The sequence below is a fragment of the Lontra canadensis genome, unplaced genomic scaffold, assembly GCF_010015895.1.
Source record: "Lontra canadensis isolate GAN:19392208 unplaced genomic scaffold, GSC_riverotter_1.0 scaffold60, whole genome shotgun sequence".
NCBI classification, from domain to species: domain Eukaryota; kingdom Metazoa; phylum Chordata; class Mammalia; order Carnivora; family Mustelidae; genus Lontra; species Lontra canadensis.
The window spans coordinates 6,610,795-6,637,357 of NW_022631054.1; the positions used below are offsets into that span (position 1 = coordinate 6,610,795).

At 51.9% G+C, this 26,563-nt stretch overlaps 1 protein-coding gene across 1 annotated transcript; it reads right to left on the bottom strand.

Annotated features, from left to right (window-relative positions):
• Positions 1-7,903: 7,903 nt before the first annotated feature.
• Positions 7,904-17,135, bottom strand: HPCAL4 (hippocalcin like 4). The gene is made up of 4 exons (XM_032877377.1): positions 16,961-17,135; positions 10,920-11,089; positions 10,497-10,712; positions 7,904-8,983 (listed from the first exon to the last, which is right to left on the bottom strand). Exons 1-4 carry the CDS (start codon positions 17,118-17,120, stop codon positions 8,786-8,788), a joined length of 744 nt encoding a protein of 247 aa, XP_032733268.1. The 5' UTR covers positions 17,121-17,135; the 3' UTR covers positions 7,904-8,785.
• Between the last annotated feature and the right edge of the window lie 9,428 nt (positions 17,136-26,563).

Below are 26,563 nucleotides of genomic sequence, written 5' to 3' on the forward strand. Positions count from 1 at the left end.
GGCGTGAGAAGGGGGCGGGCCGCGCGGGGAGTGTGCGCTCGCGAGCCGCTGGGGGTGGGGTGGGCGGGGGTTTGTTACACTCGTTCTCCGCTGCGGGCGGGTTGCTGATGTTGGATGTGTCCTGGGGGGGCGGGGGGTGAGGCGGCGGCTGAGTCCCCAAGTGAATGTGGGGGTAGGGGGTGGTGACTGGGGAGGGTTTGGCCTTTCGGGCTCCCAGGAGCACGGGCCCTGAAGCTGGGCTTGCGGGCTGCCGCGGATTCGGCATTTCGGGGATCGTGTTCTTCGCTGGTGCTCAAGGGCGCCGAGAGAGGAGAGGCCTGACAACTTTCCCCCCCAGGATGATGATCCTTAAAGGAAAAAATGAAAAGCTAGCCTCCCCCCTCCCCGCCAAAAGCTAGCCGGCGGCCGCTTCCCCCTCCGGTGCCAGGACCCTGGGAATCCGACTGGCAGACCTTAGTCGGTTCTGCGGAGGGAGAAGTGGCTGTGGATGGACAGCTCCGTCCTTGAGCTGGATTCTGCTCCTAGCCGGGCGCACGATAGACGGCCCGGATGGGCAGCTATTCCCCTCCAAGGCGGAAGGACCTTTAAAGTCGGTGGCGAAACCAGGTCCCCACAGCCTGGCCGGGGACCCACACCAGGAAGACACCCAGGGACTCTGAACCCAGGTTCTTGCTGGCCCCTTGACGGCCAGTAGGGGGCTCACGGTCACAGGGTCCACCTGCAGAGGGAGGGTAGAAAAGGAGCTTGGTACCAAAGTCTATTGGACCACCATCCTGCAGTTCCAGGGCACTGTCCCCTCTTGGTGCAGAGCCCCGGGTGCAGCCACTAATGCCACCTGTCCCGGAGTACAGGTCAGGAAGCAGACAAGGGGCATCTCTGTGTGAGCCTAGAAGTCGGCACAGGTGGGTGGGAGCAGCAGGAGAACATACTGGCTTAGCCTGGAAGGCATCTGGCTGGAAGGGGGTACAGAATGGAAAGATATGCCCAGCCTCCACCGTGTCCTGGGAGGACCAACCAAAGCTTGTGTGGCAGGAAAGGGGAAATAATAACAAAATTTGGGATCAGGGTAAGTATGTTTCTTCTCCAGACTTGATAGTTTCCATAGATGGCCCCAAACGCTCTCCAGTCTGCCTACCCTCTGGCAATGTGACTTGGACAGAGATCTGGGTGAGCCTCAGCAGGCTGCGGCCATGTGCAACATGAGGGTAAGAGGGGGCAAAAACTCTATAAGCAGAATTAGCCAATCAGCAGAGAAAGATGGAAAAAGCTGTGCAGAGGGCAGTATCGATCCCCTGAAAGAGAGACCATGCTGCCTTGGCAGGGAGCTGCCTCTGGTCCATTCAGCTTCCCAAGTCTCCAGCTGAGGCGGGGGAATAATGTTCATCACTAAAGTCCCATGAGATTCTCCACATCACTTCAACTAATGCCCCCCCAAAGTTGGTGGCTACTGGTTTTGTCTGACTAGCAACCCTTCCCACCCACTTCTCCTACAGCTATCCTTTGGAAAAGATGGGTTTGAAGTGCGTGAGTCCACTTAAATGCAGACTTTTTCAATAAATACATTGAAATAAATTATTCAGTAAATATACATATAGTACCATAAATGTATTTTATCTTCTTTATGGTTTTCTTAAAACAGTTTCCTTTCTCTGGCTTACTTTACTATAAGAATACAGCATATAATGTATATAACATACAAAATCTGTGTTCATCCACTAGTTTTCAGTAACGCTTTCCATCAACTGTAGGCTGTAAGAATGAAGTTTGGGGGGAGTCCAAATGTATACGTGTGTTTTTTGAATGTTCGGTGGTAAGGAGTGGTCAGTGCCTCTAATCCCTGCATTGTTCAAGGGTAGTTGTAGTTAAGGAGCCTGGCCTCCCCAGTCACAGGAGTAAGCATGTGACCAGACCTGACCAATCGGAAACCCTATTTCCCTGGACATAGCAGTTGAACAAGGAAAGAGCCTGGGACCCCAGCTGAGCCACCCGCCTGTGCTCTTATTTAGGGTTGCTGGGAGATTTGGCTCTTCTCCGGGGTTATTAATTTGGGGCAGCGAGAGCTGGGAACCCATCTTTCCCTGCGGCAGGCGAAAGAACGTGGGAGAAGCCCATCCAGAGCAGACGGCGAGGTCACAGAGGTAGAGAAGCGGAAGTGGAGAGAGGAAGAGAGGATGTAACACTGAGCCTCTGGCCCCAGCAGTGCCCAAATTCCCAATTATAGGAGCCAATAAGCCTCCCTTTTTTCTTGAGCTTGTCTGAATTGGGTTTTGTTCCCTTGAAACCAAAAATCTCAACCAATCTAGACGGACATGACTAAGCCTCTGTCTAAGGATCCTGCCTGACTCTGGGTTCAGTTCCTTTAAGAATTCTCCCTAGATCCCTCTTTGGAAGGGTTCTAACTCAATCCTAGACTGTTCTTTCCACCCTATTAGGCTTCTGGCCATTGCCTCTACCTTCTCTGCCACCTCCGACCACGGGCTTGGTGCAGGGATTCCCTGGCTCTGCATTGCTGAACTTGAGTCAGCGCTTCAAGGTTCAGCTGAACCTGAACCTCAGGGTTCAGCTCTTCCGCAGCTGGATAAGCCGGGAACACACCCCTCTGCACATGACTCCAGGATCCCCGCACCTGAACTGCTCATCTGGCCAGCCCCGCCCCAGCATGCCTGGCCCTGTTGGCTGGTCTTTAGCAAGACCTGGGGCAGAAGCCACCTACTCCATGAAGGCTTCCTTCACCCTTCTCTGCTCCCCCCTTCCCCCACACAGAAAGCACAATAAGCAATAGGCTTGATGTTAGAAGACCCGAGTTCAAGTTGTAGTCTTGCCATTCCCCGAGCCTTTATTTCCTTGCATTTTTTTTTTTTTTTAAACTGGAGACTCGGCTTCCAGTTTCTTTAAACTGGAAACTGGAGCTGACAGGCAATCCCATGGGAAACTGTTTGGTAGCTATCATGGACTGTGTTCAAAAGAGGGGTCATTGTTTGAGCTTTAGGAGGGCTTCACAGGGAAGGACATCATTGAGATAGGGAATGGGGGCTCAGGGAGAGGCGATGGCTTGCACACCAGCACAGAAGCATGAGAGATGCCTTAGGGAAATGGAGGGCAGTATGGGGAGGCCAAGTGCAGGGTGAAGGATGGGGAGGTTGGGGAGGTAGGGGAGGAAAAGGCTTTGGAGGTCAACAGGTGGCAAGCAGATCCTGTAGGACCTTGAGAGACTCTCTCTCTCTCTTTTAAAGATTTTATTTATTTAAGAGAGAAAGAGGATGAGCGGGGGGAGGGAGAGCGAGAAGCAGACTCCCCACTGAGCAGGGAGCCCAATGCGGGGCTCAATCCCAGGACCCTGGGATCATGACCTGATCCCAAGGTAGATGCTTAACCGACTGGGTCACCCAAGCCTTAAGGTCATGCCTTAAGGGACTCTTAGGAAGCTTATCACACTGAGGGAAGAGTGGAGATTTCAGAGAGTTGACACTGTCAGACTTGCACTTCAGGAAGATCACTCTGATTCCTGGGGACACCTGGATGGCATGGAGGGCAAGCCTGAAAGCAGGAGGCAGACCAATCTGTGTCAGAGGTGCTGAAGGCCAGGAGGGTACTTTTCAGGATGTAACCCCGGACCTGGACCTGTGCACCCCAAGTAGGTAGGGAACAAGCCTCCCGATTCCCCCAGTAAGGCTTCAGCTGGGAATAGCAGCCCCAAGTTCTCAGGCTCTTGAGTCACCTCCGGAGGTTTATGGCTGCCCTGAGGGCAGGTCAGCCTCCTTCCTCTGTCCTAATTGCTTCCTGCCAAGGAAGCTGGCCCCCTCCAAGCGTCCTTGAGAAAATCCTTGTTAATGCAATTGAGTGTTTCAGGAGCAAGCAGTCCCCTCCAGCCCCCAGCTCCCTGCAACAAGCAGTGCCTACTCTGGCCACTGGGTTGGGTGGGGGTGGGAGTTGGTATTCTAAGAAAAACACGTCAACACTAACTCCATTCCAGAAGGTCTCAGGGCCTGGGCTGGTCTCCTTGGGGATGGCGAAACAGGTTACGCACTGCACCCTCCACCAGCAGGGCAGGTGGGACTGAAATTCAAGATATGCTTCACTTGCCAAGCCATGCACCATGGCATGACAAGGCTGTGTTTATTCAGAAGAACGGGTATACTTTTTCATTAGGCCAAAGGTGCCATCCACTGGCCCAGCTGTGTTCTTATGAGGCTGTTTACACCCAGAAAGGGTGTCTTTTCCTAATTTGCACAAAGGGCACCATATAGCTTAATTAATTGTAATCCTGGCTCTTGGCCTTTCTCCCCACTCCCCACTATTCACTCCTTGGGGCTCTATGACGCCTTCCACTGGACGGAGGGAGAAACTACATCCAATGGTGTCTGCCATTGGCTCCCTTCTGGGGAAACTGCTCTGCCCACAGGACCACGTATCAGCACCTGGTGTGGTCATTGATGAATGGACCAAGGGCTCCCACCGTAAGCCAAGCTCAACCAGTCAGATTCTTTTGCTTGAGAACTGGAACTAACTGGCGCAGTGGGGACTTGTCCCCTGCTGGGAAGTCTTGATACAGAGTTGGGGATGCAGCCACTTTTGCAGGGAAACCAAGGAAGTCTGAAAAGAAACCGAGGAAAAGAACACAGATGCAAATATTGCCGAGGGGAGGAGAGTCTGAGAGGCCCAGAAAGGAGAAGGGTGAGGCCCTATTGTTGGTTCCAGTCCTTCTGAGGCCAAGCCATTCTAGATTTTCCCTCTTCAGGGCCCCTTCTAATCTGCTCACCCCTTTCTCTGAACTAGCTCAAGTGGGTCTCTGTTCCACATAACCAGAGTCCTTGCTAGAACAAGGCCCTCAGGCTCAAAGAGGTTCCTGAGGCACCCCCACTGTTGAGCTCCCTCCAGGCTTCTTCTCCCCCTGTCTTGTACCCTAGGGCTACCTCAGCTTATGGAAGAGCAAGAGCCCTCAGCATGGTCACACCTTTATTCACGGTCAGTGACAAACACACCATACAGCACAGGGTTGAACAGTGAAGACAGTCTCTGCAGCCACAGCCAGGAGCAGCACATGTGAAAGGGACAGGGGCCACACTAGAGAATGAGTTGGGATGCCCCCCTCTGGCACCCAGCTCCCCCTTTCCCCCAGGTCTCCACACCCCCACAGCCTCCACCAAGCAGGAAGGGCCATATGCCCTGGGAGGCCCAGTTCTGCCCCACCTTCTAGCAAAGGTAAAAGAAAAACCTTGAAAATTTCAGAAAGAAAATTCCATATTTTTCTGAGACTTCTTCACAATTATAGGATTTGAAGGGGTTTTTTTTTCAAAAATGATAAATAAAATACGTAAGAACTGTATTCTTTCTTCCACAGTGATCTCTAAAGTCAGAACAAAACCTCACCCAGGGCAGATCTTCAGGAAAATTGTTGTTTTAGTAAATTTTTGTGTAAAAATATCTACAGTGTCAGCTTACTACCCTGTGTAGAAACCCCAGCTTGTTCTCTCATTCTCTTTCCTTTCTCTTCCCTTGCCTCCTTCTCTCTCTCTTTCTCTCTCTCTGCAGGATGAATTTCTACCTCTAGAAACTGTCAGTAAAAGATTAAGTGCCTTTGCTTATGGGCTTCCATCTTCTTAACTTTTGATTTAAAGGTAAGTTATAGAACCCTGACTACAGCTGAAAGGACCAGAGCAGCCATCTGAAGTGGACCTTGCTAATGGTTTTTAGAGATAAGAAATAAGCGGCTCATCAATTAGTCCAAAAGGATGAAGGACAGAATGCAGTTAGGAGGTAGATTCTAGAACTTTTTAATTCAGACTTATTCAGACTTGCTGCAAGAAGATACAAAACTTCCAAAGGAGAGTTTGAATATATAATTGTTTTCACTGTCTGTATATTTTTGTGTCTCTGTCAGTCATAATCAATGTCTCCTTACCATGTGCTCTATGGCAAGTCCCTCAGAGCTGGCACAGAGATCAGGGGCCTGCCTCTCTTCTCAAGGGAGGGCCAGTGCTCTACCACAGGAGCCCCTGAGCACACAGTCCCTGGGACATCCAGGAGCATGTGGGAGCAAGGTCTGGTCTGCCTGTGTCTCCTCTCATCAACAAGATGGTGGTCTTGGTTCCCAGCCTGGCTTTATGTGTTCACACCACTGGGTGTGAATCTTTGGCCATGGGATATGTCCAAATCTTGGAATGATCAAACATGCTCTCACAGATAGGACTTGCCCACCTGCTGGAGAAAAACAGAAACAGTTCTCTTAGGGAGGAATATGGTGGTAAAGATAGAGCAAGATGCTTCCAGGGTGCTGAGTCAGAGGCATCCCAGGACAGCACTGACCTGTTGGCAGAGCTGCCCAGAAGCAGACAACAAGATGCTTGAAAATGTCAGGAGTTCAACCAAGATCCTATTTCTTTTTGGAAGACCACCGCCTCAGAAACTTCTTAGCAGGAAGCTTGTCAAAGACCAAAACTAACTTAGTTTGCCCCACGGTCAACTTGGTATGACTCGGAGTCAGAGAGATGAGAAGGGAGAGACTCTGAAGGAAGAAACCCTCTTAAAGCCTTGGGTTCAAGTCCTGGCCTGTGCCTCCCTCCTTGCACAAGGGGAGCCCCCCTTTCTGTGCCTCACTTCCCAAGTCTGGAGAAAGGGAATGAAAATCTCTATTTCCCCAGGCCAGAGGATACAATATGATCGAGTAGATCGAGCAAGCCTCTGAAAGCCGTGAAGTTCTGTGCGATTTTGTAAGTCAGGTTAGAGTCAACGTTTAGGGGATGGGAACCCCACTTGGTAAAAAGTCTGGCAGTCTCAGCTCAGCCAAGCAGTTGAGTACTATGTATCTGTGGTGCTGATTAGTAGTACAAGATACGCCTAATGACCCACTCCTCAGAGCAATGGAACATTCCTTGAGGCATTACTGGATAAAAACCTGCTGGTTCCTGCCTGAGGATGTAAATTCCCAGCCTCACCACATGGCTGGTCATAGGCATAAGACAGAAAGAGAGTGGCAACTAAGTGGCCTTGCTACCTTCAAGGGCAGCAAGAAGGAAGGTCCAATAGAGCTTGGGACCAAAGGTCGGCAGCCCCAAGAGCTTCCACTTGCAGAGAGGGAGGACAGGTGAGCCCCCAGAAGAGGCATGCCTTTCCTCTTTCCCGGAGATACAATCCCACCCCGCTGACTCAGCAATCATTCCCTGCTCCTACCCTGGGCTGACAGCCCCTGTGTACAAGACTGTTTTCACCAGCAGCTCAAGAGGAAATCTGCCACTGCACATCAAAGCTAATTTCTGATCGCAAGTACAGGAGAAAATAAAGTGAAAGGCTTGAAGAAGCAAGATTAGTTTTCTGGCAGTCAAAGCATGCAGCTGTACAGCTCACTGACCCAAAATCAGAAAAGCAGAAAGCAAAGCCAGTATACCGGGAAGATGATGAATTTACCTGGCACGGTGAGGATTTGGGGTTAGGAAAAGCCTTGCAGATGGAGCACGTCCCCAGCACTTGAGGCATTTGGTCCATAAATGCAGTCTGGCAACCTAAACAGTGGCTGGGCGGTTCTCTTCTTCTAGCTCCTTCTGCTTCGGTAGCAGAAAGAACAAGCCCATCCTTGAAACAAGACCAAATCCAGAAAGGAACTACCAAGATGTAGAAGATACACTTGTTCACTCTTAGCAAACCTTTTTTTTTTTTTTCTGTTTCCGCAGTCAGCATCCAGCCAGAGCAATTGCACGATGAGAGAGCTGCCCACCGAGTTGAAAAAGGTCATGAAAAAGGAAGCAGCAGAAGCTGCTGATGGGGACGCCTCATGACTTATTCTGATAAGAGGTGTTATTTGGTAAGTTTGCTGGTATTTTCCCTCATTTTTTCTCAGCTCTCCCTCCCTACCACCCCCCAAGTTAGCATTTTCTATATTCATTTAATCATTTTACAAGAAACCAAGTAATATAAAGTATGTTTTAATATCCTAAACTAATAAAATGACTTTAGCTCTTTTAAAGGGTACTAAAAAAATAAGTATTACACAAATATCAGTGTTTCTTAAACCTTCCACTCACAACTGTTCCTAGACTTCTGAATACCTTCCATTTCATCCCTCTGCAGCTCCGGGTAGAGGTGAGCTGAAGGTATTTCATGGTTCCTTTCAAACTAACTGGCCTCAGCGCGCCCGCTGCTCAGCTGTGTGCCATGCTCCCATCTGAGACTCTGACCACTGGACGTTTGCCTCTCTTCCCTTATGAGCTTCCAGAGGGCACAGAATGTGTCTTGTAAACTACCATAACCTTAGCACCCAGAGATGCCTGGCATTGAACAGGTGCTCCATAAATGTTAGGTGAAGAAAGGACTGAACGAACGCTCCACAGGCTGGGGCCGGAGGGGCCAGGTAGAGTCAAGGGGGCAGGGCAGAGACCACCTTCAAGGAATTTAGGTCCTCAGCAAAGGACAGACCCACTTTGGCCCTTTAACTGGGATCTGTGAGATCACATCTTGTAAAGTGTAATCCCAGGAAGAACAGAATTTCAAAGCAGACCTGCAGCCCCCCTTCCTCGATCCTGCCTCTTAGGGCAAAAGCCATCTCCCTGTGCCCAGAGGATGCTGGTTCTGGGCCAAGACGGGGTGGGGCTAGACCACAGAATACCTGAGGATCTGTCTCTTTTCCAGGGTGAGGTGGTCCCTCAAGGATCTCAACTGAGGGGAGCAAGGGCTTGGGCAGAGGGGTGGGTGGGCCAGAGAGTGAGGCTAGAGTACCCCTCCCCCTGAGAGGTCATCAGGTTGGGAGGTGGCCACGCCCCTCCTGGCCAGGGGCCCTGCCCCTCACCAGCCTCTACTTCTGCATGTCACACTGCAGCAGCAGCACAATGGACGGGTCACTCTTGGCCGCCTCCTTGAACTCCTCCAGTGTGATCTGGTCGTCCTTATCCTGGTCCATCTTCTTGAAGATCTTGTCCACACGCTGCTGGGGTGTGAGCCCATCCTGGTTCATGCGCATCATGATCACAGTACCCACCATCTTGTAGATAGCCTGGTGGGGGTGGGGGGCAAGGGGGGAACTGTGAACACTCACAGTGGGCAGGAATGATCAGGGGTGAATGAAGGGGGTTGGGGGATGGGCAGGGAGAACATGGGAGATGGCAAGGATACTGGAAGGTAATGTATGGTCATTAAGACTGAATATTTAATGGGTCTCATATCACACATGTCTACAACCCAACTCTTCACCTCCAGCCTGCTCTTCCCCCAGCATTCCCAGTCTCAGTAAATAGCAAATTCATCCTTCTGGTTCAGACCAAAAACCCTGACACCATTCTTGACTCTCCCTCATGTCCAATCTTTCAGCAACTCTTGTCAGCTCAAATTTTGCAACAGGTCCTGTATCCAACCACTTCCGCTGCTCCCCCAGAGTTGCTGTTTCCATCAGCTCCTGACTGGCCTGCCGTGGATGTATCCTAACTGGTCTCCTTGCTTCTGCCTTCCTGTGCCCTTAGTCTGTTCTCCACACAGAGAACAGAGCGCTGTAAATGGCTTCCCATCTCACTCAGAATAAAGTCAAATCTCTAAGACAGACTGTGAGATGCTAAGTGATTGGGTTCCTGGCTGCCTACCACTCTCCCCTCACTCACTTCTCTCATACCACTCTCACCTCCTGGCTACTCCTTGAACACTGCAAACATAATCTCACCTCAGTGTCTTTGCATTTATTGTTCCCTCTGCATAGAACACTGTTCCCCCAGGCATTTACATGATTGGCTCCCTCACCTTATTCAGGTTGATGCTCAAATTTCACCCCATAGACTTCTCCATTGCTCTCACTCCCCTTACTCAGCTTCCCATATTTTCTTTGTAACACTTACTTCTTGACATAGCACAGGTTGTTTTCTTGTTTTAAAACCTTCTCACTGTTTTGGGGTGCCTGGGTGGCTTAGTCGGTTGGGTGACTGCTTTTGGCTCATGTTGTGGCCCCAGGGTCCTGGGATGGAGCCCTGCATCAGGCTCCCTGCTCGGAGGGGGTCTGCTTCTCCCTCTCCTCTCTGCTTGTGCGCTCTCTGGCTCTCGCTCTCTCTCTCTCTCTATCAAATAAAATCTTTTTTAAAAAATAAAATAAAATCTTCTCACTGTAGAATGAGTGTCCTAATAAAACGGAACTTTGCCTGGCACACGGTAGGCACTCAATATATATTTGTTGAAAAAATAATGAATTAGAAACTTGGGCTCTGGAGTCAAGAGTCCTTGGATTTGACTCAAGAACCATTACACTACGTTCCCTCCTATGTAAAATGGGGTTTCTGTCAGTACCTACTCCATAGGGTTGCTGGGTAAAGCACTTAGCACAAGGCTTGTCCTACACTGCGCACCCAACCACTGCTAGTTAGCCACTGGATCCTGGCAGGCAGGAGGGGGGGACAGGTGGAGTACAGCCAGGACACTTCTGAGGCCCGACAGTAGGGTGCCTGGGGAGGGTTGGAGACGACCCGCCACGAAGATAGGAGGGGCATCACCCCAGCACAACCTGGCCTCCCGCATTCACCCCCGCGCACCTCGATGATCTCCAGCATCTCCAGGCGCGTGATGCGCCCGTCGCCGTCTAGGTCGTACATCTCAAAGGCCCAGTTGAGTTTCTGCTCGAAGCTGCCGCGAGAGGTGACCGAAAGGGCACAGATGAACTCCCGGAAGTCGATGGTGCCGTCGCCGTTCTTGTCGAAGGTGCGGAAAGCGTGCTGCGCAAACTTGGAGGCGTCGCCGTACGGAAAGAACTAAGGGGTGAACCGGGCGTTGGGGCGAAGCGACAGGCTCGCGGTCCCTGCCCGTCTCTGCGATTGCGTGGCCACGCCCCCTGGCCGTCCGGCGAGCTCCCTAGATGGCCTGACCCCGCCCACACCCGCCCGGCCCGCCCCCTGGGGTTCCCTGCCCGCGCCCGGGGGGGTTCCCTGGCCCCGCCCCCGGTCGCCCTGCCGGCCCACCTTGATGTACAGCTGCTGGAATTCCTCCAGGTTGAGGATGCCGCTGGGGCAGTCCTTCAGGAAGCCCTTGTACCACTGCTTCAGCTCCTGTTCGCTGAACTCGGTGTTCTGAACCAGGTCCTCCAGCACCTCCGGAGCCAGCTTGCTGTTGGTCTTCCCCATGGCAGGGCCTGGGGGACATGGGCTCCCTCAGTTTGGTTCAGGGCAAAGTCTTCAACTCAGCAGCGGTCCCCCAAGTCCCCAGAGGACAGGGTTCCCTTTCTCCACAACGACCCCTCCCATAACAGACCTCATGTTCCCACCGCCAGGATCCCTCCTTCCACAGTAGGGTGGGTTCCCTCCTGTCTTCACTATCCTCAACAAGCTCACTTTCCTATAACTAGGCCCTGTCCTTCACACCCCTTCATAGGAGGTCCTGTCTCCCTCCCCGCACACGGGAGGGGGTCCCTTCCCCCATCAAACTCCCCAATGGCAGGGTCGCTTTTCTCCGCAGCAGCCCCTCCTCTCTCCTCACACAGGTTTCCTCTCCTGGCGCCTAGGATCTCCACTCCCCGGGTCTCAGCTCCCCACCTTCTCCCCCAGCGTGGATGCCTCAGTCTTCATCCTCCCTCTCCTGTGTATACCTGGCAGAGCACCCCACCCCACTGTGAAAGTCTTAATCCTCTCCTTGCTATTTAGAGCTTTCGGCCCCTGGCCCCCACCCGCCTCTGCAGGCTCTTCTCTGCCCTGGGACCTGAGGAAGGTCCCTCGTGTACCCCCTGGCACCATCTCCCAAGTTCTTCCTCAAAGCTTTCCGGGCCATCCCAGCAGGCAGCTTCTCTCTCTCCGTCCTCTGTACAAAGAGAAGTCCTAGCTGATAGCACTGATGACCTTGACTCATCCTGCTTTTCATTAGTCATTCATTCCCTGAGCCTTTACTGAGGCTGACTGTGTGTGCCAGGTCCCGTGCCAGTGATGGGGATAAAGGAAATATGGGCCAACCTTCAATAACTCATAATTGGGCCAAAGAGTTAGCTGGCTGATTGTGAAGGCCCTTCAATCCCTGCCAAGGAGCTTGGCTTATACCCATAGGGATTTTTTTTTTTAAGATTTTATTTATTTATTTGACAGACAGAGATCACAAGTAGGCAGAGAGGCAGGCAGAGAGAGAGGAGGAAGCAGGCTCCCTGCTGAGCAGACAGCCCGTTGTGGGGCTCGATCCCAGGATCCTGGGATCATGACCTGAGCCCAAGGCAGAGGCTGTAACCCACTGAGCCACCCAGGTGCCCCCCCCCCCACCCCACCATAGGGATTTTAAAGCAAAGGCTAGGAAGATAGCACTCAGTCCACAAACACAGAATGCTTATGTGGCAGATCCTGAACTAGATGCTGGGATGAGAGAGAAGGAATGTATTTTAGAATTTTTCCTTTGGCTACAATGTACAAGATGGCCTGAGCGGGGGCAAGTAGAGAGCAGAGAGAGGCAAGCTGCATAGTTCAGGCGAGAGATGGTGACACTAGGGCAGAGGCTGTGGAGTGACGTGGATGGATGGAGATGTGTTAGGAGGGGCATCAGCAGGGCTTGGTGACCGAATGTGGGGGTGAGAGGGACAGAGAAGTTGAGGCAGATGCTTAGATTTGGGGCTGAATGAACAGAAGTGGTAGTGTTGAGAAGCAGGTTTGGGGAGGATGAAGAGTCAGTCCCCATGGGAACAGACCCTTCATGTGGCCTGTGACAGAGGCAGTTTTTGCAGAGAGGTACAGGACCTCCCCAGGATGCATCAGGAGTGAGGCCTTGCCAGGCCCTCAAAGTTGGCACTCTTGTCTGACCTCCATGGGAGGAATATCCCTCCAGGGCCTGAGTTTCCTAGGACATGGCCCTGGAGGTAACTTTGACCTGTCTAGTCTTTTTGGAAGGGCATCAGACCCCGGCCGCAGGGTAGCCTGTCATAAAGATACCTTGGAAAAGGATACCATCAGGTTGGCAGAAGGAATTCCACGTCCATAGCCCACCGCCTGCCAGTGTGGCTTCTAATCCTTACTGCTAGGAGGGTCCCAAACAACCAGACCTGAGCTGGGTCTCTGCCACACCCCCTCCCTTGCTCCATGGCTTCAAGTTAGTCATAGGATATCTTTGGGCCTCCTCCACTGGGCCACAAGGAAGATCAAGCAGCAACGGGAGTAGCAACATCCTCCCCCACTCACCACCCCCAGAGCATGAGGTCTCCTCCATGCTCCTGTGAGGAAGAGAGAAGCCGGTGGGGAGGGAGGTATGCTATCTTCAGGAACCTGGAATGTGTAGTCCAAAATAGCCACATTAGGTGCAAGGATGACTCTGGGACACCTACGGGCAGAAGATAGATTTCCTCCTCTGTTGATCCATCCCCAAGTCCAAAGCACACTGAAGTCTTGGGGTATAGTCAAGGAAGCTGGAGAACCCAGAGAGAGAGGTGTCCAGTAGGGGAAGTGAAATCTCTCTAGCATTCTCCTGGGGGACGTGCCCGAGTGTCTGTGTCAGGGGCTGGATGTGGGTGGGAGCACATCAGTTTATGAGATTGCGTATCTGCCAGAGCACGTGTGTGTGTGTGTGTGTACATGTGTGTATCATGGTGTCTGTGTGGCTTTTCTTTCACCCTTTTCCTCCTCCCTGTCCTGTGCTCCCTTCCCACAATTCTCTATGTCCTGGGGTCACATTCCCAGCCCAAATCTGGTCCCAGGTCCACTGGAGACTCTATCTCCCTCTTCATTTCCTCTATTGTTCTTACATTGCCAGTCAAAGTTGGCAGTCCCTTCAAGATATCCCCTTATTTTAGTGGAAACTGGAACCCTGAGAAAGGAGAAAACTGGCTCAGAGTTACACAGCCGGTCAGTAGAAGAGTCCAGATGAGCACCCAGGCGGAGTTCATGCCACCAGCCTGGACCACCCTCTCCAAATCATGGCTACTCTTGTCCAGTACATACTTTCCCCACTCCTGCCTGCCTTCTGGGAAAACCCTAGCTCTGATCTCCCTCTTGGCCTCAGGGGGACCATCCCACCAAGCTTCAGGCCACCATATCTGACATCTGGGAAACATCCATCCCTTGGAATGGCCCAACATCTCCTCTGACTCCGCTCATCTACAATCAGACACCCGCAACCTGTGGCCATCTTCCCTCTCCATCAGCCCTTCCTTCCTTCCCTCCCTTGTCCCAGGCTGAAATGCAATCTTAATTACCTTTAGTTTCCCCTCTTCCTTTTCCCTAGGTCCAGCTGGTACCAAGACTTGTTGTTCTTTCTTTTCAAGTGTTTCTAGAACCTTCACCGTGTCTTCTCTCTCCCCATAGTCAGGGCCAGGGGCACAGCTGACAGGCTGAGGTCCTACACTGCAGCCTAAGGCATGACCATGAGTTCAGTGGTATCAGAGGGAGTGCCTTTCTTCTGACTTCTGTGTTCTGAGACAATGTCATATCTGGTTTTGCCCAGAAAATATAGACTAGAGGTGGACATGCCCATTAGGCCCCTCACACTTTAGAATCCTCTAGAATCTGGCATCAAGGTGCCCACCTGTCTAGCCTTACTGCTCCCCTATATGCTTTCCAGTTAGTCTTCATCCAGCCAGGACCTACGTCCCTATTGCATAGCTGCTTTCCCTTCCCCTAATATCCCTTCCTCCCATCTGGGCTAATGCAGCTCTCTTTGGCCTTCAGGACTGGCTGAAGCCCACTTCCTTATGATCAGCCTCTCCCAGCCTGGACAGTGGACAGTAAGCAGCATGGATTCAGTATTTGAGGGCTGTGAAACTGAGCCCCACAAGTGTGTAGACTCCAGAACTCTCTGACCCTCACCCGATGCTCTAGAATTCCAGAATGGAACCTGATTTGGAAGAGATCTTTGTATTAAACCTTGGTCCAAGCCAAAAAAAAAAAAAAAAAAAAAAAAGTCCTTCAAGCCTTTTTCTCAATGGCAAAGAGCTTATCCCCTCCCCCTCTAACCAAGTCCGCTTTGGGGCAGCTCAGAGAGTGAGAAAAGCATTTTTCCCATCATTGAGGTTTGCCCTCTTGTAGCTGCTCCACACCGATCCCACTCTCCCCTCTGTGGCTGCACAGAACTGCCTGCAGAGACCCAAAGGCCATGTCTGGAACACAGAGATGTTCAATAAATGTCTCTTGGTGGGTTCCATGAGAGGAGCAGAACCCCCTTCTTCCTCCTCAGAATGGCGTCGGGCTTTCTTGTTTATCTGTGTTCTCCTGCCATTGCACCCACTTCAGAGACCATGGAACCCCGACCCAGGAAAGGAAGGGTTTGCCCAAGGCCAACCACAGTAGCAAGGTAAAGGCCTTGGGTGCATGGCGTGTTCTGTTGGAGCTGTGACCCTGCTGGACATGGGCAGGCTTCTTGCCTACCGCTTGCGGGCTGCCCTCCAGCTGTGAAGGAGATGGCATTGCCTCATACACAAAGCCACAGCCCCTCTGTGCTCAGAGGCTTCTTCCAGAGGGCAGAGCTCGGGGTCCTGAGTTTCAAATGAGGAAGAGGCGGTGAGGGTGGGAGGGATTGAGGGAGGCAATAATCCCACATCCTCAGCCAGCTTCAGAGGAGCTGGTGCTGAGACAGTTGCCATAGTGACAACAGCTCCCTGGTCAGGAGATTTTCTCTTTCCTCTCCTCCCTTTGCTCTTCTCCAAGCAGCAGCCATAGCGGCAGCAGCCAGGTCTTCTCCCTGTCCTTAATGAGGGGCAGGGCATGATAAACAAGATGTGGGCCATAGTGACCACCTCCACCGCAGAACTGTCCATGCCACATGGGCTGGTGGTCTGGGAGGGACTCCCAACAGCTGAGAAGGGGTCTGGGCCTGGAGAACATGTAGGAGGGGGAGGTCTGAGTAAGAAGTAAGTCCCCTTGGTGAGGACTAACGCAACTCGGGCCTCTTCTCTGAAATGTCCTAACGGTTCAGGCAAGTGTGAAACGGTCCCATTTGCTCATAATCAGCCATGGAACCAGAGCACGTCAGGGTTGGAAGGCCGTTCAAGACCATCTCATCCAGTCCACCCTCTGTCCTGCCCCTTGCCCATTTCATGAAGGATCAAAGAGGGAAGTGGCTTGGCCAAAGGCAAACAGCAGCTGAGGCAAAGGCAAGATTTAACCCATCTCTTCTGCCTTCCAGATTCAGGCCACCTTAGGGAAAGGAGTGACACAGTCCACATGGAGCTTTGGCAGGTCCTTGCGGAACAGCGGGAAGATAGCAGAGCAGGAATGACTGGGCGCAAGAAGGCCAGAGAGGATCCAAATTAGAAGTGTTTGAGAAGTAGAGTGAGAGAACTTGGTGCCTGTCAGTGGTGAGGGGAAAGGGGAAGTCTGGGACCTTGGCAACACTGACGGACAGTTGTGCTGGGGGGTGGTGCCCCTGGTTCATCCTCTAGCCAGGATGAAAGAAGCCAAGCATGGGGCTTCTCCTAGCCCTGGGACCATGTGGGGTGGTTCTGCTGATTAGAGAATGTGAGGAGGAGAATTGGGGGAGGGGGGCGCCTCTTTCCTCTTCCAGATATGATGTGAGCTCCGTCAGCTTGAAGGGTGGGAGGTGGGGACAGTCGGAAGGGACAGTGTGAAGTGGGAGTAGGCTCTCTGTGGAGGTGGAAGCTGTCTTTGGGGGCAGCGGCCTTGTGGTGTGAAGTGCACAGGGAGCTGCTGAGGGGACGGGATGTGTGGGTGGGGGCTATCTGTGGAGGTAGGAGGTTGCCATGATGCTGGGCAAATTACCCATCTCCAAAGGGGAAGGGTGATTGGTGCCTCCTCAAGCACCAGTAACACCACACCCCCAGGTGTGTATGTGTGAGTGTGTTGGGGGGCCAGAGCAGTGGGTGTTCTTACCTGAGCTGGGGGTAAGGAGGCGGCTGGGCCCCCTTCCCTGGGACCCATGGGTCCTGGACTGGGGTGGGAGTCCCCTGCCCAGGGGCGGCCCTCCAGATGCTGCCGCCTATGGGGGGAACCAGGGGTCAAGGATGAATGAGGGGAGCAGGAGAGGAGAATGGGAATGGAGAGTAGAGGGGGAGGGGACAAGGGCCTCTGCCCGGCCCCGCCCGCGTTACCTGAGGCCGCTCGCCGGGTCGCAGGATGGCTCTGAGCCTCGGCGGGCTGCGGGGACCGAAACTGGCTTGCGGACTGGCGGCCGGGCTCTCCGAGGTCCGCACCGGAGCCGCCTCCCAGCTCTTGTATCACTCTGTCTCTCGGAGGCGACAGGATTTGCATAAGCCCCGCCTCATCCCGAGAAAATCGGGCGTTGATTGGCTCCGCTGGGGCGGAGTGGCAGGCGGGGTTTCAGGTGGGGACTGGATGACCAGTGAGGCCCCGCTGCCGGAGCGCCCCGCCCGCCCGCGCTGACCTTCTCCGAGTCGCGAGGAAGGGGGAGGGCTGTGCTCCCCTCGGTACCCCGCCCTAGGGCTCAGACCCCGGGCCGCAGTCTGGGGCGAAAAGTGATGATTGAAGTGGATTCGCAAAAACAACCGCACGGTTGCTGTGGAAACGGGAGAGCCACAGCCGAGTCTCTAAGCCTTCCCTCCCAGGGCCCCAGACGGGGGTGGGGATGGAAGAGAGGATGAGTCACAAGATGTGACCCCCTCCATGTCCCACCCGAAATCGGAGGAGGGCGACGAGGAGCTGCGGAGTAGCTGAGGGGGGGAGGGAAGAGTTGGGGTGGTCGGCTTCGCGCCCGCACGCCTTCGCGCCGCCTCCGCAACACACCCCCTGCGCTGCCGCGGTAGGACTGCGCCGAGAGCGCAGCACGGATGGCGAAGCGCCCCACTTCTACCTGGCCCCAGGCTCCTCGTGCTTTCCCTACAGCCCTTAATTCCGATCCTCTCCAGACGGGCCTTGCTTGGTGCTCATGGACCCCCAGCAGCCCTCTCGGGATGGCCTCCAGAAAGTCCCTCTGCCTATCCCATGGACCCTCCTTTCCCCACCCTCCCATCTTCCCGTCCCGCAGACGGAGCCGGTCCCCAGACGCCGCCAGTCTCCGGCCTCGGATGTTGACACAAACCCGTGGCGGTTTACACTGAGTGGGTCTGGAAGGTTTCAGGGCCGCGGGAACACCTCTTCCCTGCACTTGGGGGTCTCCCCAAAGCCCGGCCAGGTTGTCCTAGCTGCTCTGGCAGCTGAGAGCTCCTGAACCAAGGCTGTGGGAAGGAACTCTTTTATTCCAAACTGGGGGTTGGAGGGGGGCGCTGAGGGGCGGGGGATAGGAGCGGGTATCTCTCGGACTGGGCCATGTGCGGGGGAGGGACTTCGAGGCATCTGTCAAAAAAGTGAGGCGGGGCTTCTGGAGATTGGTCGAATGGGAGCTGGAATACTAAAGATGGGGGGCCGGAGCTTCTGCCGAAAGAGCAAAAGTTGAAGTGGGCGGGGTGATGGGGAATGAGGATAGGTCAGCCAAGGCTGATCCTCAAAATTCCTGGACCAGGCTCCGTGGGGGAGGAACCGGAGGATACTTTTTTTAGGAGCCCATTTAGGTCCCATTCCCTCTGGAACTCGTTTTGCAGTCCCATTCTTCGGGCTGCAGGCTGTCTTCTCTCTGGTGGTCCCCACAGGATGACAGCACTACTTAGGCCTCCAGTTAGCTGGCACATCCTGACTCCTAGGTTGAGGATTCACGGGGACAGGGCTTTGAAAGCTCTGACAGTGTCACTTCCCGAGCACCTTCTCTGCTGTGGGCCCTGGGGACCTAGAGATAGGCAAGAACTCCCCCATGTTCACAGTGAAGCGGGTACTATTATGACTCCCATTTAACAGATAAGGAAGTTGAGGCTCAGAGCGCTTAAGTGACTCGCCGGAGCTCACCAAGCTAGTAAAGCTGCAGGGCTGGAATTTGAAACCAAGCAGTCTGGCTCCAGGACCCGCCCTCCTAGCCAGAAAACAATACTGCCTCTCTTGAAGATCTTTCAAGTCCTTAAGTGCAGAGACCTTGGATTAGAATGTTCTTTTTCGGATCCTCCAAGCCACGGGAAAGGCAAAGCTCAACTTCTGGTGAGCAGCTTCTCTGACTCTGAGGTGGTCAAGACATGGGATTCCAGCAGTAGCTGTCATAGTAGAGCTGGTAACTGTGAGAACAAAAAGAAGCTCCCCTGAACTGGAGGGCTGGAGTGTGGCTGCTCCCGACTTCCCCATCCCCCACCCAGCCATCAGCATGGGGTCTATGCAAGGGGCAGTTGGTGAAGCAAGACAGAGGACCCAGGCAACCTCGCCCATGAATCATCTCTAGCCCAGTGACTGACTATTCCTGAGCTTCCAGTCAAAACCCATCTTCACCTGCTCTAAGATTTGAGAACTTGATCTTGATCCTGCATCTGCCTTTAGGTTTGATGTTTAAAACAACAACAGCTGGGGGCGCCTGGGTGGCTCAGTGGGTTAAGCTTCTGCCTTCAGCTTAGGTCACGATCTCAGGGTCCTGGGATGGAGCCTAGTCGCCTAGTCGGGCTCTCTGCTCAGCGGGGAGCCTGCTTCCTCCTCTCTCTCTCTGCCTGCCTCTCTGCCTACTTGTGATATCTCTGTCAAATAAATAAATAAAATATTTTTTAAAAAAATACCTAACAATCCATTCAGACAGGAGCATGATCAATCAAAGTGGATGCTGGCCTTAGTGCTAGACCAAAGACTTAGTAGGTCTCTGTTCTGCCAAGAGCTAGCACTTCAGCTACTGGATCAAGGGAAATAGGAGAGAAGCTAGGGATGGGGTGGGGAGCCCAAGGCCTGTGGTTCTCTATTTACAATCAGTCTGGAATTATTTTGATGTTTTTCTCAATCAGCTCAGCTGTACCAGGCCTGGGGACTGAATTTCAGCCCAGGCAGCATGACTTTATTTCATATAGGTCATTAGCAACAGAATTGGGATATGCATCCAGGTCTGATTCCAGAACCCACACTCTTACCACCGACTGACCTGTGTTCCTAGGAAGAGGTAGTCAGAGTTTCCACTTCCTGCAGCTAAAAGCCAATCCCAAAGAATGAGATTTAAGTTCTGGGACTTATGCTGTGGTCTTGCTATTCTCAGGCTTGGAGCCTTGACAACACCTGTCCCATGTTGTTGAAGGAGTGGGCCCTACCCCTGCAGAGTGAGGAGGGCAGAGCAGGCTGCCTGGAACAGCGTGCTTGTGTGGGAGAACCCAAGATGGGGGCACAGAAGGGGAAACCCAGTAGGGTTTTGATGAGGGCAGAGGACTGCAGACAATGGCCCCTTCAATCTGCTTCACCAAGTGCTAACATTCCTCACTGTTGGGTAGGGACAAGGCCTTTATGATGGATAACACCTCCCTAACTCCCTGGGTTTCCTCAGCCCGGGCTAGTGCAGCCTGGTGACAGCTAGAATTCCCCTGGGTCCTAGATATTTCACAGCCTTTATGGCTGGGAGAGAGTGAGATCACCAGCTTTGGGCTCCTTCCCTCTCCCTTATTGGCTAAGCAGGACTTTTTTTTTTTTTTTTTAATTTCCAAAATAGAAATCTGTTATCTTTTTTCTCTTCCTGTTAATACATGGTGGCTTAAAAAAAAAAAAAAGATACTGAGAGAGTGGAAGTTCCCCGGTAATTCCTCCCTTGAGCATTACCTGCAGGGGACCTTGTGTTTTTGTCCACCCTTCATTCCACTTTCTTCTGGAGAAGCCCTACAGTGTAGTGGGTTACACATACAGACTCTGGAGCCAGGCTGCCCGGGTTTTCATCCCCACTCTATCACTTACCAGCTGTGTGACCATGGGCAAGTTACTTAACCTCTCTCTGTGTCCATTTCCTCATCTGTAAAATAAGGATGGTAGTAACAGTACCTATATCAAAAGGCTACTCTGAGTACTAAAATGAGTTAGTATGCACCAACAGCTTAAAACAGATTTTGCTTTGGGGGAATTACACAGGCCCAACTGTATACATTCTTAGTGGGATTATCAGTCCAGGGGTCCTGCCCTCCTGTAGACAAGGGTTGGGCACGAGTCTCAAGTAGGGCTAAAGGGACGCTCTACCCCCTGCCCAAGCTCATCTGAATCTGGAGTGAAGTGACCCAAGCACTCTAGATGGTTACCACTGGTTTATTCCAAGGCTGCTCTAGTGACTGTCCACTCATTCCTTCTATCTGAATCCCCAAGGGGTGAACTCTGGTACACATCCTTTCCAAGACCTAATTTTTCTGCTTTTCCCTTGTTTCTGTGAGCCATTCTACATCCCTCCCCCAAATTTCTATTCTTTCTTTCTTTTTTAGCTTAAGTTATCTAGAGGTGATTTCTGCTTGCTTGTGGAAAACATGAGTTTGGAATATTTCTCTATCCATCATGGCTCTTAGTTGCAAGTGACAGAGAATCCAGCCCACAATGGGCTAAGCAAAAAGAGGATGCAGGAAGAGAAAACCCAGGAGTAGATTGGACTCTGGGGATGGCTTGATTCAGGGGCTTAAATAGTGTGATTAATATAGGACCTCTTTTCAGGGCATGGCTTTGCTCTTCTGTGTTGACTTCATTCTTGAGATCCACATAAAGGCAAGGTATCAGCCAGCATCTCTAGGCCCACACACTCTCAGGTTGGAGAACCAGAGAAAGGAAGAGAGCTTCTCTTCCCCAGTGCAGGCAGCCGGTGTGCTGCGCTGGTTTGGGATCCATGCTGTGCTCTGAACCAGTCACTGAAAACAGGGGATACAGTGCTTGGATTGGCCAGAGCTGAGGCACATACCTACCCCTAGATAAAGTCAACTCCTCTCAAAGCTTGTGTCCGAAGACTAGGGCAGGTGGGTGTTCTTACCAAGGACAGCAGAAGTTCCTAAATTATAAAAACACATATAAGCTGTACTATTAGGGTGCAAGCAGGAAACAGATGGCGCTCAAAGAGATGACTGGAGATAGGTCAGGGAGGGAACTATTAGCACAGTTTTGGGTTGTGGGGAGAGAAATCCAGAAGGTATCCTGAAACGCTGGGGCTAGGTCCGATGGAGAACCATTACCAACTCCAGGCCTCAAGGGGCAAGGGGAGGGAGCAGAACTGTTGTTGTAGGAGAGAGCCTTCTAGCAGGAGTTGTAGCCTTTGGTAAGGGAATACAGCACTGCCAACACATGGCCTAGTACAGAGAGACTGAGAGTGGGTGGAATAAAGACCTTGACCTCCTTCTACTCCCACAGTCGGTGAGTCTCCTATTATGTCTCCTATTGGCCAAACCCAACTGGAAGCCAGAGGGCAAAGAAGCTCCAACTCATGCGGTCCCCACAGAAACCTTATGAGTGGAGAGAGTGGAGACGAGCAGAAAACAAACCTTATGGGAATAGAGATTGTCTGGATACACATGTTATGTATTTGCATGTAAAATATCTATCTACATATGTACCCAGTGCGTAGTGTTCCAAGTGAGACAGCCCTTGGCCAGCCAAGGTTCTTAACCTCTCTGCAATTCAGTTCCCTAGTCTGCAAATGGGAATGATAAAAAGAAGTACTTGTTGTGTGAGACTCCAGTGAGGACAGAGTGCTTAGCAAAGTGCCTGACATTCACGTAAATATGCCGACCATGGCTATGAATGTGCCCTATTAATTGAGGCAAAGGCGAAGCTGCTATAACAGATAGACCCCAACCTACAAAAACTCAAATGCGGTAGCAGTTTCTTTTTCTTTTTTTTTTTTTAATATTTATTTATTTATTTATTTGACAGACAGAGATAACAAGTTGGCAGAGAGGCAGGCAGAGAGAGGAGGAAGCAGGCTCCTTGCCGAGCAGAGAGCCCAATGCAGAGTTCTATCCCAGGACCCCGGGATCATGACCTGAGCCGAAGGCAGAGGCTTTAACCCACTGAGCCACCCAGGCACCCCAGCAGTTTATTTTTCATTTACATATAGTCTAAGGTCACTGTCAGGTGGATGGGTGGCTCTCCCTTTTACAGGGATTTGGGAGCAAGTGTCCATCTCCTGTGTGGTTCCACCATTCCCTGGGGTCTCCAGCCAGTGGAAAGGTGAAGAGAGAGTGGAGGATGCAGACAGTGAGGTGACCCAGAGATTTCGAATTGGAGGAAGATATGACCACCGCTAGGCTGAAGGGGCAAAGGGGAAATGATATTAGCCAGAGCCCCTGCTCACTGCATGCCTAAGTCGAGTGCAATGCCTGCTGCCATCACCATCAGAACCGCCACCATCAGAACGGCCACCATCAGAATACCACCGCTGCTGCCTGCCGGAAGCTAGGAGCTCCTACTCTTGCTGATGCTAGTCTGAAGTCTGAAGCCACTTGCTGCTGTTGTTGGACCCTAAAAGCCCAGCAACCAACATGTGGTTACTCGTGCAGGGGAATAGCGGTTATGACCCAAAGGAAGAGGCCTGCCCCAACTCACTCTGGGCAGTCACATGAGAACCTGTTTTTTCCTGTCTCCCTCCACCCTCAAACCCAGACCAGAGAAGCAATAACAAGGAAGGGAGTGAGTGTCTAAGAGTTCCCCCGCTGCCTCTAGCTGCTGGAGCCTTAAGTCTGCACTTCATAAGGTGGGGCTGGGAAAGAGCTTTGAGTCAAATGTGAAATGGAAACTTTAATTGAATTTCAAGAATCAAAAGTGACTGAGATGTTGGGCTCAGGGGTGGAGTAGGGATGAGTGGCCCAGTGAAAGGAATCAACTCCCTTGATTCAAGTGCTGATCTCCTTAGGGACCTCTTTCTCCTGTCTGCCATCACCAATCCCAGGCACAGCTCTTCTCTTACCCTGGCCCTGGGATGTCAGCCACTGAGCCCAGGGAATGCCTGCTTGGTCCTTTGGCCACCTACATGCACACACAGCCCGGCATACCTGTCTGCTCTGAAGACTCCCAAGGCCCTTTGGGAATACAGGAGCAGATCAAGGAATTTAGGGGCCAGTCTGGCCATTAGAGGGGGAGACCCAACGAAGAGACCCCATAACCTCAGTCTTCTCTTGTGGAAAACGCCTGGCTCAAGTGAGGCCAGTCAGATGTTGTTTCCTGGGCATTTGGACTTTTGAACGGAGAGCCACAGAAACCCCAGTGTCATTAGAGCAGAAGCACATTGATGGCAGCGCTCTAGGGAGAAAGTCCTCTGGTCTCCTATGGGGGGTTGGAGGGGCTCTAGGCCTGCCCTTCTGTGAATTGTCTTGGCTGTTCAACCCCGTCTTGGAATCCATGAGCTACTCCATGCCTCTTCTAATGTTCATCCTCTGCTCTCCTCACTCACCCCCCACACCTTTTCCCCCTTAAGTTAGCCAGAGCTGTTTTCTATGACTTTCAGTCAAATGATTGAACTAATAAAGGCCATTTAAGGTCGGAGACAGGAGATGCAGTGAGAGGTAGAGGCCAGCAGAGGGCACTGTGGGCTCATTCTAAAGTGGCTTCTGAGTGGGCCCCAAAGGTTCTAGGGGGTCTTTGAAGGGAAGTTGGGTGGAGGAGCCAGGCAGTGGGGAGAAGGCTTTTCCTTGCAGTAGGGAGGGCACACAAGGAGATGGTGAGATGGAAAGTCAGGACCTTTGTTGCAACTGTATCTATCATTTCACTCACCGTGTGACCTTTGGCAAGTCATGTCACTTCTTTGGTTTCCTCATTCGTAAAACTGGGATAAGACCTACTTCACGAGACTGTTGTGAAGATTAAATCCAACAATGCCTCTTAAGTGCTTAGAACATTGTCTGGCCAGGTGCACCTGAGTGGCTCAGCTAGTTGAGCATCACACTCTTGGTTTCAGTTTAGATCATGACCGCAAGGTTGTGAGATCCCAGGCCCATGTTGGGCTCCATGCTGGGCGAAAAGCCTGCTTAAGATTTTCTTTCTCCCTCTCCCTCTGCCCCCCACCCATGCTTGTGTGCTCTCTCTCTTGGTCTCTAAAAAACAAAAACAAAACAAAACATTGTCCAGCAAATACACTATTAATAGGTTTTAGTTATTATTATTATTATTCTCATTTCCCCAAGCACCTAATCAAAGGGTCAGAGAAAGAGCCAGAAAATAGCAAGGGACAGGAAAAAAAAAAAAAGCCCACTGAACAGTGGCCACAGACTTCAGATGTTTCCAAAGAACAGGAATGTTATCAGGAGGCCCTTGGTACAGAGGAAGAAGAGGAGAAGGGATAGAAGGAAGGTTGGTGGAATGGTCTGCAAAAGGGAAATGGGGGCACTTTCTCCTTTGGGGCGAGAGGAAAGGCAATCAGGCAAACACCGGAAAAATTAGGTACAGATGTGGAGGTCAAGTCTTTGTAAAGCACACCATGTGCTTAGCAGAGAGTGAGGGGGTCGGCGTGGCTGGGGAGGCCCAGCATTCTCCACTGTCACCTCCCCAGACCTTCTGTATCACGTGAGCCCTATGTCTGTCTTCTTTAAGTTTTCACCATTCATCTACTGAATACATATTTATTGGATGCCTATTAAGTATTAAGCTCTGGGGATATAAATATAAGAGAGTCTATATTGGTCTGGGTTCTCAAGAGAAACAGAAACAAAAGATGATAGAGATGGATGGGTAGGTAGATGGATAGATATATAATAGATAAAACGAAAGGTTTATGCACTTACAGAGGCTAGGAAATCCCAAGATCTGCAGTCAGCCAGCTGGGGACTCAGGAGAGCTGATGCTATAAATTGTAGTCTTCATCCATCCAAAGGATGTCCTAACTCAGCGATGGTCAGGCAGAAGGAGCAAATTCTTCCTCACCTTTTGTTCTATGAGGGCCTGAATGGTTGGATGCTGCCCACCCACATTGTGGAGGGCAGTCTGCTTTACTGAGTCCAGTGGTCCAAATGCTAACTCATCCAGAAACACCCCCACAGGCACACCCCAGAACAATGTCTGGGCACCCCATGGCCCCATCATGTTGATGTGTGAAATTAACAATTACAAAGACCAACATGGCAACTCCTCTCCTGCAGTTTATGGTCCAACAGGAACAATAGACCCAAAAAGTAAAACCACGAGTATGTAATTCCATACTGTCACAATATGCCATGAGAGAAATGAACAGGGTCTGTGATCAAATAAGGGGGCACCGAACTGAATGCAGATTGGAGGTTTAGGGGAGCGTCTCCAAGAAGATGACATGTCAAGGATTGGCAGTGGCCAACCAGGGGAAAGAAGAGGAAGAATGTTCTGGAGATGAAGGGTGGTTTATCACATGAGCTCGAAGAAGACCTCTGTAGCTGAAAGAGAAGGGAGTTCACTGAGAGAAGACTAGAGCCAGGAGCTGGGGTTTTATCCAAAGGGCTACCAGACTGTTTTGTGCGTGGGTGGTGGGTTACGTGAGCTGTCTGAATCACATCGTTTGGTGTTATTCAGGCTTCTAGGGAGAGACTGGGTTGGAGGGGGCTGCAAGTGGAGGTGGCCAAGCTGGAGGGGGTTGAAGCCTGGGTCCTGAGGAGAGCACCAGCAGCCTGATGGAAAGGGGTGACAGATAAAACTTGGGATTAGTGTCTCTATGCCTGCTCCCCTGGCCTCCCACACCAATACCATGGAAAGTGACTGGAAGCCTAACTCCCTGTTCTGGATATTGGGGGCCTCTGGGTGCCAGGTGGGTAGGTGCCTATGCTTTAGGGTGCTGGGGAAGGTGAACCCCAACAGTAGCCAGCCCATGGAGAGGGAAGCACTGAACTTTTTCCCCCTTCCTAGTAGACCGCGGCTAGCTAGACTAAACTCAGGGGTCAATTCCAGATCCGAATTCTAGCTCCTGATCTCGGGTGAGCAAGTGGGAAGGGAAAGAGGAG